Raw genomic sequence first — 18,787 nt, forward strand, 5'->3', positions numbered from 1 at the left:
TGGCTCAAGTGGTAGAGCGCTAGCCTTGAGCTGAAGAGCACAGGGACAGTGCCCAAGCCCAGAGTTCAAGCCCCACGACTGACAAAAAAAAAAGTGTGTGTGTGTGTGTGTGTGTGTGTGTGTGTGTGTGTGTGTGTGTGTGTATAGTCCTTATGCCATATCCATCTTTAAGTCCCTCACAGACTATGAGGCAGTTTCTGACTATATAGTAGATATTTACTGTTCACAAATATCTAAGTACACTGAATTCAGGTAGTAGTTCCGGTTTGTCTTTGATATAAGAGAAATCCACAAACCGCAAGAAAATGACTAGGGAAACAGGGAACTTTCTCAATTCCTGTCAAAGTAACTGGTGGCAATGAGGCAGAGAAATATCTTATTCTTACCTAGTCAATAAAAAAAAAACAAAGATCAAACACCATAAAGGGGTTATATTCCGTCCACAGTTCCAATTGTACTGCTTTATTACTCTCCTTCTCTCATATCTCAGTATATCATATCTTATGTATATACATAGCCATAGAAGACCTAGAAAACAGACCAGTAGCCAATTTCATATGCTCATGTGCTCTTTACTCCTGCCTTTGTGTCCTCCTATCCCCATCCTTTGTCCATATCCATCTCCACCAATCCTGATCAGGTTGAAATGCTGCCTGTCCATAAGATCTTCCTTAATGGCTCCAACTAGTAGACAGGTCTCCTTCTCGTGCATTTGACAAGAACTATCCTAAGAACTCTAGATGAGAGTTCATTGATGCTTATACGTTATCCCCTCACTTAACCATAAAAAAGTAAGAATATAAATGCGTCTGGCAAATTTTTGTACTCTTTATATTTCCTGGTACATTTAGGTGCACATATGTTGGTTCAGTAAAAGTCACTTCCCAAAATGTAATTTCAGACAGAAGCATTCTTATATAAAGTGTAGTTTTGACTTACTGAACCTTAATGATCAATAGTCATTTTGCAAGTGAGTGAAGGAATTAATTGTAAACCATCTATAGGAAGAAAGAGTGGCCAAAGAGAAGTTATTTGCAATAATAGGAAAAGTTATTTGGAATAAGAGAAAACAGGAAAAATCAATATAAGAGAGAGAGCTGGGTTTTTATACTTTGTTTTTTTTTTGGGGGGGGATTGTCTGTTTTTTGGCTAGTCCTGGGGCTTGAACTCAGGGCCTGAGCACTGTCTTGAGCCTCTTTGTATTCAAGGCTAGCATTCTACCATTTAAGCCACAACACCACTTCCAGCTTTTTCTGAGTAGTTTATTGGAAATAAGAGTTTCACAAACTTTTCTACCCAGGGCTGGCTTCAAACCACAATCCTCAGATCTCAGCCTCCTGAGTAGCTAGAATTATAGATGTGAGACACCAGTGCCTGGCTACAAGACAGTTTTACCAAGCACTTTTTCTTGCAAATAGAATGTGAGTCAAAAGATGTCCAGATTTATCTATCAGCTCAAATAGAACTGGGAGAAGGTAAGTCTTATGCAGGCTGGGATATCCCTGGACCAACTGGGGGTCCTAACATCTGGACCTTTCCGGGGAAGATTTTGTATTTGGGTCACTATAGGCTTAAGCTGAACTAATAGAAGTCATAAATGCCCAGTCAACTCTACAACCAGACTAATGTCCCCATGTCCCACAAAATGAAAATATCATAACACTGATACATCAAGAGATAGATGTGGTAGAAAGAAAGCCAAGTCTCCTGGACATATCAGTTCTATTCCTAACTAATCTAGGTGACCTTAAGCAAACCACAGAGGCAAAATTATACAGGCCCTGGGTATATCAGTTTTTCTGTCTGCATGTAAAATGAAAACAAAATTAACATATTACATATATCCAGAGTTGTTGTGAAGTCAGATAGCTGGTTTGCAAAAACATTCTCTATATATGCAATATTATTATATATTTATCATTTAATTATTCATTCCAGTAGACAGGGAACAATATGTAATTAAATACCCTATGTTCATTGAAGCTGTTCATTCAGTACTGTGCTGATATAGCAACAGCTGAATTATTTTCAATTAATCTTCAATGCTTGTTCCAGCTATCCAAAGGCAAAGAATTCCTGGTTCTGGCAACATTAGTGAAAACACACCTTATATCTGATTATAAAAACTTCAAGTGGGCTGGGAAGGTGGCTCAGTGGTAGAGCGCTTGCCTTGCATGCATGAGGCCCTGGGTTCGATTCCTCAGCACCACATAAGCAAAAAGAAAAAAGTCAGAAGTGGCACTGTGGCTCAAGTGGTAAAGCGCTAGCCTTGAGTTGAAGAGCTGAGGGACCATATCCAGGCCCAGAGTTCAGGGCCCATGACTGGACCCCCCCCCAAAACAAATAAAAACTTCAAGTTAACAGATCAAAAAAGAGAGCTCAGGAGCTCTAAGGTCTAGGTTTGTCACCAAAATAAATCTGCGGCACCTGTTCCTTCATAAGAAACACAGACTCTTCCTCTGTAAAATGAGGATGTTTGCATATCTCTAGCGTTTTGGCTGTAACATTCTATACATTTTATTTATGTGCAGAAAGGCATTTGATTTGACTCATAAAAATCACAGAGGAATGCAGCTGTTTACAAGCTTTGTGGAGAGTATCATCCATTGAAAATGGAATTTCTGTCTTATTTGCTGTGGGCCCTATGTAAAGGCTAAAATTAGAATAATAAATTATAAGTTCAGTGCCAAGAAGTTCAGCCTAAACAAAATTTGAAATTAAGTCTTGCTACTGAATTAAATAGTATCTGCTTAATTTCAAGCCTAAACAATAAGAGGTCTACACAGGAGAGCTCATTAGGTAGACCAAATAAAAGTATGTTTATTAAATAGCAAATTCTCTGGTTTCTCTCTCTCTCTCTCTCTCTCTCTCTCTCTCTGTGTGTGTGTGTGTGTGTGTGTGTGTGTGTGTGCGTGCGTGCTCCAACTAGGCCTTGGACTTGGAGCCTAGGTTCTATTCCTGAGCTCTTTTTGCCCAAGGCTAGCATCCTACCACTTGAGTCTCAGCTCAACTTGTGACTTTTTGTGGTGATTGATTGTAGATTATCTGGACTCTAATTGGAGATTAAAGTCTGCCCCAGCTGGCTTTAAACTATAATCCTCAGAACTTAGCTTTCTGAGTAGGTATCAATTTACTTTTTTAAACCATATGCAGAATACTATGATTATCTTGGCATGTCTTTGTTGCTAATTTAAAATATTCCATGTCCAGAAAATAACAAGGCAAAAAGTACTAGCTTGAAATTACTTTATAAGCTGAACCAACTGTTGCCAAATCTAAGCAAGTTTTACATATAAATTATCTCTCCAGAAGTTTCAGTTCATATTTAATTTAAACAATGCTGTTATCTACCACCTTTCTACTGGGTACTTTTTAATGGGATAATTAGCTCCTTGAAAGACTTCCTTAACTTCAAGATATAGATAGATAGATAGATAGATAGATAGATAGATAGATAGATAGACAGACAGACAGATGGATTCTCACTAAGACTGAGGGGACTCTTAGGTTGTATTTTTTAAGATGAATAATAATAATTAAAGACTTTTCAAGTAAGCCTTAAGATAAAAAGACAAGCTAACATAGAATAAGGAAAGTGTCTGAAATACACAAATACAATCTCAAAAAGACCTCACTAAAGAAGAAGTGAATAGATTTCACATTTCTAATGCAACTCGGGACCAGAAATTTTTATTTCTTCCTCTCTCTCTCCCTCCCCTTTCCCTCTGCACAGTAAAGACAAGTCATCTGGAATCCAAGACAGGGCAACTCTTCCAAACATTTGCTACTCCTGCTTCATTAATTTTTAAAAAGTAAACACATACTCTTTCAGTCGCCAGTGCCAATGGCATTTACAATTTTCTTTCTCTCTCATTCCTGACTCACTCTATTTTTAGTGTCCTTTTTCTAATACCAAATGCACATTATCTTCATATCTCCTTACTTGAAATTTTCTTTCTGAGAGTACTGATTCCATTCTGAAAAGCTTAAACCATTCTTAGATGAAAAACCATATAGTTATAGAATGACATGTAAGAGATAGTTACCAAGGCTATTTTTGACCAATATTCAAATATTGAAAACTTTTGTAATCTTCCCCATCCACATGGCACTACTGCGTGGAAAACATTCAGTCTGCAATGTCCTTGCCAATGGCCATCCAACCTTAGGATACTTCATGATAAATTATAATATATCATGGAATATCAAATGATAAGTAACATTCTACCATGATGCTGACCATGATCCTATGGTCCTCCAGAAAAATGAAAATGCTCCTTTCTGTGAGAAACAGAAATGCAAAGTCGCAAAGAATCAAGAATGGCTAAGAGGATGAGTAGATGACGGTGGTTCAAATGCATAATCTTTTACAATGTAAATGGAACGTATGTTTTGCCTAAAGCAGATGTATATAAAAACAATATTTCTATGTGTAAATACACATACAAATATAAGTACTATGGATAGTTCTGATACTCTTGGCTCTGTGGGAAATGGTGCATATTGAGGTAATATGATGCTTCTTACTGGACCAAAAGTTCACGAGTCCAAAGTCATAAGCTAAGAGTAAGATGAAAGAATTGCTGTTTGAGGGCTCAAACGCTTGAGCATCTGGGGAAAACCCCTGTAGAGCTCACAAATCCTAAGAATATCACTCTGGTCCAGTCAGAGACACCAAAGTCTTTACCTTGTCCACCTGTGCTAGACCCTCGCACAGGCCCTTTCACGTCAGCAGTACCCACCTGGAGTCTGTTCGGGTGTCCCACCGAGAGCTGGAGCAGACTGCTCATGCCTGGTCAACCTCACAGCTTAAAAATCAACAACAACTCTATTTAAATAAGCATTAAAGACAACTTGAGTCTAGAAAATACACTCAGTGCTAACTGCAATTTGACAGTAGAAACATGCTTTTAGCATCACATAAAAGATGTTTATGTAACGGAATTTTCATGGTTTTATTTGGATCTCAAGAAGATCCTTCCACATTACTTAAATTCTTAATCATCAAAATTGTCATGTGAATTAATTAGCAAGAAATAACAATAAAGTTTATACCTCAAATTAATAAGTTAGGAAATAAATGTGCTGGAAAACTCATATAAAAATGGCAATTTATTTAATCTAGATCTTGGTTTCTAGGATCTGGAAGTTTTCCCTGGAACCTTACACTATACTATAGGTTTTCTGAAAGGGCCACATGTGATTATCTTCTTTCCCTGAAAAACTGGGTCATTGATTATTTATGCAGCTTTCCATTGACTTTCCAAAGTTAAAATAACCACATTCCCATAGTTTGTCATAAAACAGAGAAACACATAATAAAATTAAATAAAAATTATGATTAAAATGGTTATGTTATATAAGGCTGTTTTCTAGCAAAAGCCAATGAAAAAGCAAACCTCTGAGCTTCTAACAGGGTAAGAAATGTTTTAGGTATTATTTTATTAACTTCATGTTACTTAAAGATTAACATGTTGAATAGTTTTAACAATTTAGACATAAAATTAAATGTACTCACTTATTAATATGGTGATCTAGTTATAAATTTTTAATTATTTTCACTCAAGTACAATTGTTAAACATTAGAGCTAAACTAGTCATTTGGTTTTTAAGGAAATTTTATTATCATTAAAGTGTAATATGCAGAAAAACATTTATCAAATAAATACACATATATGTATGTATGTGTAGACATACATATAGAACTCTTGTTTTAAAACCTGGTAATAAAGTTTATTTCACTTATAAGTTATCTGGTGAGTTTGAATAAAGGTTCAACTTCATAGCCTTATTTTTCTTTTTTGAAAGCAACCATTATTACTGGTTTGTCTGAAGGTTTATGTGGCTGCTTCTAGGCTTCATGAAAAGAAAACGCATTCTAAATTTTAGCTCTACCTCACAGCTGCATAGGTATCATCTACATTTTATTTAGAAAGTGCTTAGATTATATGACTGGTGTGCATACCTTCCTATTCTAGAAGTTAGAAGCAAATGCTTCTTCTAAGCTTCATGCCCACATCTACATCTCAAAACAATCTCTTACTAGACCAGGGCTTTGCTGCACCCACAAACTATAAAAAGTTACTCATGACCTTTACAACTCTGGGTGAATGTTTTAGGGAATCTGAGGGCCAAACCTGTTGGACAAATTGTTTGCTATCCCTGCTACTCTCTGTGAACATTCAACAAGACAAGCAGCCTCAGAAAGACATTAAACAGATGTCATGGAAAGATGGACAAAGATACTCAACGAATTTTGGAGGTTAGGGTCTCGGGGAGGGAGAGCGCCCTCTTGGATTCCGCCGGCCCTTTCACACTGTCTCTCAGAGATCTCACACTCTTCTGGCGATTTCTTGCGAAGCGAGCCCTCTTGATCTTCCACAACGCAGCATCACTAAGGTTGGCAACATTGGTTCTTACAGCAGTGATGGCTTTGCAGAAGGAATTAAAGAGGTTATCGTCCTCCTTCACTAGCTATGTGATACAGACATTTTGAAACAATCCATCTGTATATAATTTCAGTATGAAAAGACATCTTTCGCTGATGCATGAATCATCCATCTCCCTGTATGATAAGTCTTATATTAAATAAATAATGACTATCCTCTCTTATTTTATATTTTAGACTGTAAGACTAAATTATCTAATTTTAGAAATTTTTTCATGTACTTAGAGATATAGGCAATTGATTAATAAGCACACTAGAGTTTCAAGGTGCAAATGTAGTTCATAAGATTGCTTGTGAACATCATAAATATAATAATACAGTCACAAATAATCATGGGTTCTCAAGGAAATAAGAATTCGGATTTTGGAATGTCAGAATATATTTAAATCTATGAATAAGCACAAGAGACATTCAAATACTTGATTTGAGTGCACAAAGTCACTTGACATGGAATTGAAATCACATGCCAACTACATTTTGCTTACCTAGTGGGAAGATCAGGAATTATGGCTATTTACAACCAGTGCTTTTATTTTACTTACTTGTAGGGAAAGGAAATTCTTTGTTGCAATCCAAATGTAGCTGAGCTTCCAAAGAAAGAGTCTCAAATCTATTGACAAAGAACTCCCAGCTCAAAGCAGGAATATCCTGCTTGAGAAAATGTAAGAGTAAAAGCTTGCTCAATATTGTGGGTCGGTCTTTGACCACAGTATCAAACTGGAAGTCAAGGCAAAGACATAAGCCCTGGAAAAGAGGGAGGGTAGAGAGCATCAGACATAAATAGCCACAATTCTTCAAAGATAGTATTCTAGACAGTGAATGAAATGAGGCAATTTCCCAAACCATACTTATAAGTAGAATAAGCCAACTACATCTTTTTGATGACCAGTAGTGTAAGGGGAAAAAATGCAGAGGAGTTGCTCCTAAAGAGAGTATCTCTTGAATTTTGATTCAGAAATATGAACTAAATGTATACTACTAATTTTCTTATGTGTTAGATAATAATCATTTGATCCCAATATTAATGTATCTTGTTTTGATGTCTGTAGTTTTCATCAAGAAGCACCTTCAAAGCTGCATTTTAGATTACATAGGAAGATGGTCTTCAAATTCCCTTTCAATCTTAAATTGTGTGATTCTAGAAGAACATAGGGAACATGGAATGCTAGAAAACAGAAGCTGGAATGGATGAAACATCCACTTCTCTACTCTATGATCCTACCACTCATCTTTTTGTTATCTTCATTGTAACGTAATGCAAATGCCCACACAAAGAGATTTCCCTTCTAAACATCATCACTACCAGCATCAATGTAGTATCTGTTTATACGATGCTGTGGTCTGAATGTTTGTGAATATTTGTGACCCCCTAAAAATTTATAAAATGCATAAATTTCAAAACTTCATGAGGAATGATTAGGTCATATGGACCGAGACCTCATGATAGGATTAATGCCCTGAACAGAGGCTGCGTTTACAGGGATAGGCACCATCTGTGAGCTGGAAAGTGAGTCCTTGCCTTACCAGTTACTAAATCTGTCAGCACACTGATTGTGGACTTCCTAGCCTCTAGTACTCTGAGAAATAAAGTTCTATTCTTTTATATGTTAGAAGTTATCCTGTTTTTAGTACTTTGCTACAGCAAGTCTAAAATACTAACACAGGCAACAAAGAAGCCAATGATTTAGTGGTACAGACACAGACCATCTTTGGGGTTGATGACACATATCACACATCACCTGTAATGCTGGTCTTTTTATCGTGTCAAGCAGGAGACCTGCCCTGGTGGCCACCGCTGGGTTGACATCCTCCACAGCCGTCAGGAAACAGCAGAAGGCATGCGCGAGGGAGTACTTCAGCAAGTGGTTTTTGGTCACTGAGTGAATATCCAGAAATCTGCAAATTACAGCCACCTTTTCCACTGAAATATAAAAATACAGTATACAAAATGCATGTATATATATAGACAATATTTAGACAGTATACTGAACCCACAGAGAAAAAGTTAATATAGGGCTGTGTGTGTGTGTGTGTGTGTGTGTGTGTGTGTGTGTATCCTGGGGCTTAAGCTTTGGATTTGGGCACTGTCCCTGAGCTTTTCCTCAAAGCTAATGTTCTACCACTTGAGCCACAGATCCACTTCCAACTTTTGGGCAGTTAATTGACAGTAAGAATCTCACAGACTTTCCTGCCCAGACTGGCTTGGGAACTGTGATTCTCAGATCACAGCTCCCAAGTTCCTGGATTACAGGTGTAAGCCAGAGCTCCTTTTTGCTCAAGGCTAGCATTCTACCACTTGAGCCACAGTGCCACTTCAGGCTATTTCTAGTTGTTAATTGGACACGTCTCATGTTCATTCCTGCGCTGACTGAACCACAATCTTCAGATCTCAGCCTCCTGAGTAGCTAGGATTACAGGTGTGTGCCCATGGTTGGCTTTATTTGTATCTTGTTGGAAGCAACCATAGTTTTTTATATTATATACCAGCTATAATTATCTTATATCCTGTAGTCAGTCTGGACTTTGACATCAAGTGCTATAAATCTTAACATTTACTTCCATCTACTCCCAAATGCTTAAGCATATATATGTGTGTATGAATGTGTGTGTGTGTGTGTGTGTGTGTGTGTGTATATATATATATATATATATATATATATACATATATAGTGTGTGTGTGTGTGTATGCTTGTACACACTCTAGGTTCTAGTATCATGGTTTGAACTCAGGTCTTTGCGCTCTTGCTCAGCTAACTTTATCATGACTGGTGCTCTACCACTTGAACCATACCCCACCAGTCCAGCATTTTGATGGTTAATTGAAAATAGCATCTTGTGGACTTTCCCCCTACCCCACCCCCACCCCAAAGCTGGCTTCAAATGATAATCCTCCAGGTCTCAGTCTCCTGGGTAGCTCAAATTATAAGCATTAGTCCCTGAGTATATATGTACGTGTATATATGTGTATTTCTTAATATATATTAAAAATAAATGAACCTATGGAATTTTTGAATAAATACAACATATCTTATTAATAGAGCAATTATAAAGAAGTTTAATAGAAAGTTTCTATTCTTAAAGGTCTCCCAATTGAGTTAATGAGGTAAAATAAAAACATGGAAAAGGTTAACAAATCATAAATCTCAGAAGAAAATGTTACATAGCGATGTATGAACATACAGATGCCATATGTAAATTAATAGTATGTACATGAGTAGAGTTTTTACCAGAGTTCATAGGATAAAGGTCAGAATGGATTTTATTGAACAGGAAGAAAGTCAATATGGTAGATTCTTAAAGGGTGGTAATGTCAATAAACAGGAAAGAATAGAAACAGTATTCTAGGCTGAGCACTCAAATATTTTAATTCATACCACAAAACACTGCTTTACTATTTATGATAACTTCATGGTTATATTTTTAGGAATGTCTGGAATAATGAACATAGGCTGTTTGGTCATTTTACATCATGACCTAGTAACAGCAGAGACCCGGAACCTAGAGCCTGGTGGGTACCTTTCCCCTCCTATGTGGTCCAAGAGCTTCCATGGACGGGCTGCAGAAATCAACAGGTAGGCATTCTGAATTGAAGTGTAGCTGGGACTGGCAATAATTCCAACTTAAATTGGAATTAAAAGCATATTTTCCTATTTGCATTAAATACCACATTTCCTATGAAATAACACAAATATCAAGTACATTCCTGCTAAGAAACTAATGCTATAGATTAACATATAATTTCCTATAATGTTATGTATTAACTATCATATAAATGAATTTGCTTCTGGGATCACATGAGCAACAAAAAGCAAGCACTCTCTGAAGTTACTGGGAAACTGAACTCTAATATGTCTGACAGAAAGTCAGTACTGTGCCAAATGTTTGGACTCTAGATACTAGGGCTGTTATGAGGAGCTAGGCTCAGCATGCTAAACCTGTTTGTTGCCCTTGATAAGGCAAGTATTAGCAGAATGAAGTGATGATGAGCTAGCAGATCTGAGGCTAAGAAAACACACCCATGTTCCTTTCTTACTTATTACTCAGAAAACTTGCTATTCTATGCCCTAGGAAATTATAATCATCACTGCAACAGACTCAGGGAAGACCAGGTCTCTGCCAAAGACTTGTCTCTCAGTAGCAAGTGTATATAGTAGGTATCAGCAAACTTTATTGAGTTACCTGGATAACTTATCAGACATCTAGATACCTCTCCCTTTAAGATTTTGAGTCAATAGGTCTAGGAGTGGGTTCAATACTCTGGGGAAAGTAACTCTGATACAAATAACAATGTGGGTTGCCACATTATAACCCAAGCTGGGAAGCAATTAGGAGTAAAGAAGGCTGAAGTTAATTATGTGTGTATAATAAGAGTAATTACACTTTGTCAAACATGGCAAGAATCCCCCCTAAAACTACACTGCATCTAAGCTCATCTAAATGGAACCAGCAAAGAACACAGCATGAGAATTCCCTTTACAAGGATGGGAAGGGAAATTAGAGTTAAGACAGGCTTAATCATAGCTGTAATCCTAGATACTCAGGGGGCTGAGATCTGAGGATCACCATTCAAAGCCAGATTTCACAGGAAAATGTGAGACTCTTATCTCCAATTAGCCACCAGAAAACCAGAAGTTGCACTGTGGCTCAAAGTGGTAGAGTGCTAGCCTTCAGCAAAGAGACCTCAAAGACAGCGCCAGGCCCTGAGTTCAAGTCCTACGACTGAACACCACCACCTCCCTACCCCCTCCTCCAAAAAATAAAAGAAATTAAGGCTAAAAATAAATGCCCAAACTATACATCTGACTTAGGAGAAGATCACAAAGGCACAATGCTTATGTGCTTTTGATCATATAAAGAGTAAACAAATGCAGCAGCGGTACTCACTAGATACTATGTTGAGAATTAACTATATTATGGCAGGAAAGAACTAGAAGAGAGTGAGGGAAGGGGTGACATTGTCCAAAAAGAAATATACTCTTTACCTGACTTATGTAACTATAATCCCTCTGTACATCACTTTCATAATAACAATTTTTAAAAAATTTAAACTATACAACTGGTTTACCTTATGGCCCAGGGAATTGTTAAGCTAATATAGAAATACCTGCTTCAAACCTCATCTTCCAGTCTTTGCTGTTGAAATTTCCATTTATGATTGTCCAGAAGATGTCAGCACCATGAGGAAGTGACAGAGCATGGAGAAGGAGAGGGACTGCCAAGGAGGACAGCTGGGAGAACTCAGACTTGACAACTCTCCACAGGCTGGGCAACAAGGAGAAGGAAAGCGGTCACAGTTACCAAAACCTTTTCAGAATAAAAAAAATCCCGACGTCTTAATTCACGGAAAGTGTAATTAGTTGGCATCCAGTAGGGATGCTTTTGTTGAAACTGCACTCATCCACAAGATAATAATCCTGTGACAAACATTTCCTAGGCTTTATTCTGTTTGAAGAAACTGTTTTATGTAACATTATAGACACTGTATTTTAACATAAGATTTTAATTGACTTCTAAATTCAGCTCTATAAATGAACAATGAGTTAAATAACATACAAATTTATGCCAGTTATAATAAGTGACTTCTAAATTTTTCATATAGTGAGTATCTGGACATTTTTATTGGTTTTGCCTGCCCAGCAGTTTTTTCCCTTTATTTATGGAAAAGAACAACTGTTTTTCTATTAATAGCAATCTCTGCAAGAACTGATATGATTGTCACTCAAGCTTCTCCACCTTTCCTGTTATAAGGGGAAACACAAAATGTAAATTAATCAAATATCCTGAACAGAGTGATTGGCCTATAATTGGGCATATGATCCAAACATAATAGCGTCAGAAAGCCTCTCTCCAAGAGCAATATGGCTTCTGAGATATCCTCCTTCTGTAATCTCAGAATTGAAAGGTATCAGTCCAGCACTTCCAGAGTCATCCTGACTAGGAATAAGACAACATTTAGGTTGCTGTAAAAAGTTCTGACAGAACTGGCCTCACTGATGGGGTGGCTGAAAGAAAGACAAGGGGGAAAAAGATAAAGTGACAGAGAGAGGTAGTGACATAGAGAGACAGAGACAGAGAGAAACAGAGAGAGATACACTACTGAGAGATGGTAGAACTAACCTTATTTGCAAAATACATTGAGATACAAGCCACTGGAGTTACATTAGTCAAAAGATACACCAAAGCTTTAGAATTTAAAAGATTTTTTCAAATGACATATGCTTAATCTGAGTAATGGAAGTCAGGGAAACATGGATCTAATCCTACCTATACCATTAATTAGCTATGCAATCATGTGTAAATGTCTCAACTCATCTGAACTTTAATTTCCTCTTATTGTGGGCTGTATTAAACAACATGATGCATAGTTGATGCATAGCAGATATTTAGTGACCTTGAGCTATTATCATTCATTATTATCATTGTGAAGATAAAGATGTTTCTAGAGTATGAAAATAAGCCCTATGAAGAATGCAAAGGAAAAAGGCCACAATCTGTCTGTAATGGTATGTTCAATTTAGTTGAAGGCAGCAAAACAAAACTCAGCACCAATGATCTCTTTTCCTCAGAAGTTATCACTGTCAAAGGAAAGAACATTCCTCCACTCTTCTACCCTTTGTTAGTCCTTCCTTCCTTCCTTCCTTCCTTCCTTCCTTCCTTCCTTCCTTCCTTCCTTCCTTCCTTCCTTTCTCTCTGTCTTTCTGTCTTTCTTTATTTATTTTTGGTGCCAAGCTTGGGTCTTGAACTCAGATCCCTGGCACTGTCCTTGAGCTTTTGTGCTCAAGGCTGGTGCTTTACCACTTGTGCTACAGCCCCATTTCCAGCTTTTCTTGGGAAGGAAGGGTGGTAGTTAAGTGGAGATAAGGCTATCACAGACATTTCCTGCCTGATCTGGCTTCAAACTGTAATCCTCAGATCTCATCCTCTGGCACCCAGCTCTACCCTTTATTCTTGATTACAGTCACTTGCTTTCCAGATGGTGGTGCCATTATTCTCTTTCTAGCCTTCTCTTCTGATCCTTTTCCACTGGTAATAAATCTATCCAAATTTTCCCTATCCTACAAGTCCTTGATATTAGCTCCCTTTCCCCTCTAAAGTAGCCAATGTTTCCTTTATTTTTGTAACAAAATTTTCAGAGAACAGAATATTGTGCTATATACCTTCAGTCCCATTATAACAAACTTTTCGGAAAACAAAGTACTGTGCTATAAACCTTTAATCCCTGTGACTTGACCTTGCATTCTTTTGAATGTGGCTCTTTTTGATATTCTCAATTAAGGCTCAACTTTGACCCTGCTCATTATTTTATTATCTTTCAGAGACCTCATTAAAGAAAGTATCTTTGAAGGTTCTTTGCACTTGAGTCCCAACTTACTTCTCTAGATTCTTTTATTTTCCTTCTTTCCTAAAATTTCACCATGCAGCTAAATAGAACCTTGGGATTATTTAAGTAAGCCTTGTCCATTTCTTTTCTCTTCCTTCCAATTCCATTTGTCCTTGATACTCCTGCTTTCCACTAAATGTCCTACCTATTTCAAACCTTTATGCAAATTCTTGACTGTACTTCTCACTCAAGTGGTATCTTCTGCTGAGTCCTTCCCTAATCATTCACCTAGAAATGTTCTTGCCCACCTGGGAGCTATGCAAATTAGCCAGGAATCACATTCCCTTAGATTAATAGAGACATATACATACATACACAGAATGATCGTGTGTCTTGGGTAAGAGTGTGATGAACTTAGTCTACTTTTATATTTTGAAGTTATTATGAAACTACTCTCAAAAGTAGACCACATTAAATAACAAAAAAATCGTGGTCACCTTCTGTATATTTTAGTATTCATTCTTTTCCAAACTAGACTGCAAATTCTCGTAAGCATTCTGGTAAGCATTGTATATATTTGTTGAATAAATAAATGAACAAAGTGAGTGAACATGAGACAGCGTCAGCAAAGCGTACATGAATCACCCTTCCCTTTTTTTAATCAATTCATTCTCTTACATGTAAAATGAAGACTTTTTAAAATTTTATTTCCAGGAAGATTATAACAGGTATTTTAAGATTCTCAGGTAGAGAACACTACAGACCTAGGATGATGTTTTATTCTTCTTCTCAAAATGACTCATATGTGTCTAAAAGTAATTTATCAGACAACATGAGGAAGGATTTTAAATGTTCATTAGCAGCTCTAGTTCTGGTAAGAAAATAATTAAATTGTTACCAAGTTATAGTAGGTAATTATTAACTTATTGTCTGTTGACGTAGTCTTTCTTTTCACTATATTATATTTATTTTTAATAACATATTAACTGTGTAAAAAATTATCACTGTAATGTTTTGATACATACATATAATTTACTTTAATCAAATTTGTCTACTAGGTATACTATTTTATTACCCAATCAAATAACTGAAAGGCATACGATAATCTTTATTTTACCATATTTATTTCCACAGAATCTAGCAAGTAAACACTGCTATTTTCATATTAGCATTCAGAATAATGTAGTTCCCATAACAAATTAAGCTTTCTTAGCTAAGAACAATAAGTCAAATGAACTAGAGTGGAAGTGGCGGTGTGGCTCAGGCGGTAGAGCGCTGGCCTTGAGCTGAAGAGCTGAGGGACAGCGCCCAAGCCCAGAGTTCAAGCCCCACGACCAACCAAAAAAAAAAAAACAAACCAAAAACTAGTCATATTCTGATTTTAATTTTCACACCTAAAGCCTAAAGTGTAAACAAAAAGGAAAGGTTAGCAAGACATACCTGGCAATCAACATATGGTCCTGAATATAGGCTAAAAATTGAGGATGATCTTTTCTAGCAATGTATAAACACTCTCCATGCAGACAGAGAATCTTCAGGCAATTGAGCATATTAAAGAGAATGTCTGGCTCTTCAAACTTAGCCATTTCCTATGTAAACAAACCACATAGTTACTGGGCTTTTCAAAACAGCATTGCTACCAAGCCAAACAATCAAAGATTTAAAAAAAAAACATACCTGGAAAATAGTATATATTAGTCTTAATGTTACTGGAAGCTGTTGGTAGCAAAATTTTCTTTCCGTATCATTCTTTATCACTGTGGAGAAATAATTACACGAAAGTTAGCTTACCTCCACTTCTCCCACCATCTGCTAAGATATCAAATCAGAGAAAAATAGATCAGAAAAAAATAGATACCGAATGTATCAAAAATGTTTATGTAATGTCTGCACTGGTGTCCAGATGAGCGTATATCCTGCTACGAGGCAAGTGCAGGAAACCTTCAGAAAGTAGTGTTGTCAGCCTCCCCTTTCACTTTGTTGCCTATTACAAATTCTAGTGTCTGGCTCTCTGAGCTACCTCAAGCCAACCCTGAGCTCCTGTGGGATGGAAGCTCTTATGCGCCCTAAATGATGAGAAGCTTTGTAATTAAAATGGAAACAAATATTAAAGAGATGTATGCAAGACGACTAGCACTGAAAGTGGGGTTTATCACATAGACTAACACAAAATGAGCATATTTTGAACAAGATGAATATACTCAGATAAGAACACCACTCATTGGGGCTGGGAAGGTGGCTCAGTGGTAGAGCGCTTGCCTTGCATGCTCGAGGCCCTGGGTTCGATTCCTCAGCACCACATAAGCAAAAAGAAAAAGCCGGAAGTGGCACTGTGGCTCAAGTGGTAGAGCACTACCCTTGAGCTGAAGAGCTGAGGGACAGAGCCCAGGCCCAGAGTTCAGGTCCCACGACCGGACCCCCCCCCCAAAAAAAAAGAAAAAAAAAGAAAAGAACACCACTCATGGATTCATTTTCTCATGAGGATCCCTGAACTTTTCACCTCTATGGTGGAGCAGGGATATGGCATACAGACCAGCATGCTCAAGACTAGAAGCCACAAGCGAACCAGGTATCAAAATGTCTGAAATACTGTGTCAAGGTAAGTTGTGGAAATTCCTAGGATCAGAGATAACATCCATCAAATCCTCTTGATATTCAGATTAAATAGGTTTTTGGGACTCCGCCCCTCACAGGCATTTTAAGTGCTTGTTATCCGCACTTGATTCTATTTTGTTTAACACAACATTTTTATGTATTTTTGGTGTGGACATATCTAGTCGCTATAAGAAATGCAGCTTTCTATAAGATGCAGAAAGAAGGAAATCATCTAGAATGACATGGAACTCACTAAGCATATGTCAATGGAACATTGGTTCCTACAGGTCACAGACCAGAAGTAACACTAAGGCGCTCAGCAATAAGGAACACTGATCTAGGAAGAAAGCCAAAAGGAGCTTCTCTGAGGCGACAGTTTGTTGTCTGCTTCTGTTTGAGATGGATCTCTTATGTCGGTAGCCCTTGAACTCATGATCTGCTTTGTTTCAACCTCTTGAGTGCTGGAATTACAGATGTGCACCACCAGGACCAGCTCAATAGAGACAGTAACTGTTCTTGCAAGAAAATAAAAAATAAAAGAAGCAAAATAGACCAAAGCTGTGATAGGCGCTATTGTCTGCGTCAGAATACCCATTTATTTTTTAAAGTAGAGTTTATAATAATTCAACAAGGAAAATAGTACAGTTGGCTTTCTGTATCTATTGGTAGATTCAATCCAACCAAGGCTCAAAAGTATTCAAAGAAAAATAACTGCATCTTTATTGAACATATATATAGACAATTTTCTTGTCATTGTTCTATAAATTATACAGAATAACTGTATAATTTTTTCATGATAGGCCAAGAATATAACTGGGTATTAAAGCTCATGCCTAGCATGTGTAAGGCCTTGGGATCCATCCTCATCACCACAAAACAAAACAAAATAAAATAAAACAAAGCTTTTCCATTTTATTACTTAAGTAATCTAAGGATAATTTAATGTATATGAGAAGTACATAGCTCATATGAAAATATTATGATACTTTATATTATAGACAGATATTTGCATAGAAATAGTTTGTGGATCCTATGTCTCTCATAGGGTTCAAATCTACGTAAGTTTAACTCTAAATCTAGGCCTAAACAACTTCAGTCCTAAAACAAGCTCACTATTAAGTAAACCAGGATAAATGAGTTCCAGTCCCAACTCCTGCCACTATAAGGTGTTCAGTATTTGGATTTCTAATTCCCAGACCCCACCTCTGTTGTGCCCAGAATCAAAGGTAGAGAATGAAGCTCATTTATTTTCTTTGTAAGAATATAAATGATAAATTACAAATGAATCATTAACTACAGGACCATGAGCGAGTGACATAATCAATCTAGGATTTATTTTCTTATTTGCTAAGAAGGCTGAAGTAGGGTGAAGTAAATCAGTAGATTTGGACTTTCTTTTCAAGGCCTCACCCTGGCTAGCCAGGTATTTGAGCTATGCTGCCAGACTAACTTTATTCTCTGAAGGATACTTTATTTAAAGAAAATCTTTCTTAAAACTCCAATATAGAGTCTGGGAAGTGGTTTAGTGGTAGCATGCTTGCCTAGCATGCATGAAGCTCTGGGTTTGATTCCTCAGTACCACTGAAACAGAAAAAGCCAGAAGTGGCGCTGTGGCTCAAGTGGTAGAGTGCTAGCCTTGAGCAAAAATAACCTCAGGGACAGTGCCCAGGCCCTGAGTTCAATCCCCAGGACCAGGAGAGGAAAAAAAAAAAAAAAATACTCCAATACAGCCAGGTATGGTAGCACAAACCTGTACTCCCAACTACTGAGGAGGCAAGATAGAAAGATTGCAAGATGACGGCCAACTTCGGGCAAAGTTATGATGATCCTATCTCAAAAACAAAATATGAACCAAAGGCCTAGGGGGTGTATCTCAAGAGACAGAGCACTTGTCTAGCATTCAAAAGACCTCTGGTTCAATTCTCAATACAACGAAAAGCAAGCAAAAACTACAACTTCTGAAATATACCACACTGGAACACTCTTGCCAGGCCTTCAGCACATTTTCCCACATCTCCCCACCATGAACTCACTCCAATGAAAACATTCCATACAAAGCAACACAGAGCTTTTACTACTCTGAAAATCAATGAAACATCACCTCAGGTATTCTTTAAAACTCTGCTTCAATGGTGTGAAACAGTGTGAGCCAAGGCTCTATGCAACACAAACTGGAAAGTGTATACTGCATACTTCCCAACAGCCACATTCACCTACCAGCATGTTCTGTAGGCACACTGCAATTGCCTGGATTCTCTCCATGCTTGGCTGCTGGATTATCTTCCTCCTCTCCTTCAGGGCCTATGATGAACTCTGGTCTGGAAGAAAGGAGACTGTCTTCAAGGCTGTCTGTGGGCTCCTGCAACAAATACAACAAGCAACCAGATGAGCAGTCCTTGAGGGCTGTAAAAAAAATTGGCTTG

The 18,787-nt window shown here is 37.4% G+C and overlaps 1 protein-coding gene across 3 annotated transcripts in view; it reads right to left on the minus strand.

Annotated features, from left to right (window-relative positions):
- Unc79 (unc-79 homolog (C. elegans)) overlaps positions 1-18,787 on the minus strand; it is a 236,360-nt gene that overhangs the window by 84,177 nt on the left and 133,396 nt on the right. For 2 of the 3 annotated variants that reach the window (XM_013014130.1, XM_013014121.1), the window contains 8 exons: positions 18,582-18,723; positions 15,447-15,526; positions 15,210-15,358; positions 11,553-11,710; positions 8,188-8,369; positions 6,991-7,192; positions 6,252-6,431; positions 4,743-4,808 (listed from right to left, as the gene is read on the minus strand). In XM_013014130.1, coding sequence (XP_012869584.1) covers positions 4,743-4,808; positions 6,252-6,431; positions 6,991-7,192; positions 8,188-8,369; positions 11,553-11,710; positions 15,210-15,358; positions 15,447-15,526; positions 18,582-18,723 — 1,159 coding nt within the window. The remainder of the gene's footprint in view (positions 1-4,742; positions 4,809-6,251; positions 6,432-6,990; positions 7,193-8,187; positions 8,370-11,552; positions 11,711-15,209; positions 15,359-15,446; positions 15,527-18,581; positions 18,724-18,787) is intronic. The other variant, XM_013014112.1, reaches the window with a different exon arrangement.

Source organism: Dipodomys ordii, unplaced genomic scaffold (assembly GCF_000151885.1).
Source record: "Dipodomys ordii isolate 6190 unplaced genomic scaffold, Dord_2.0 Scaffold2, whole genome shotgun sequence".
Classification (NCBI taxonomy): Eukaryota; Metazoa; Chordata; class Mammalia; order Rodentia; family Heteromyidae; genus Dipodomys; species Dipodomys ordii.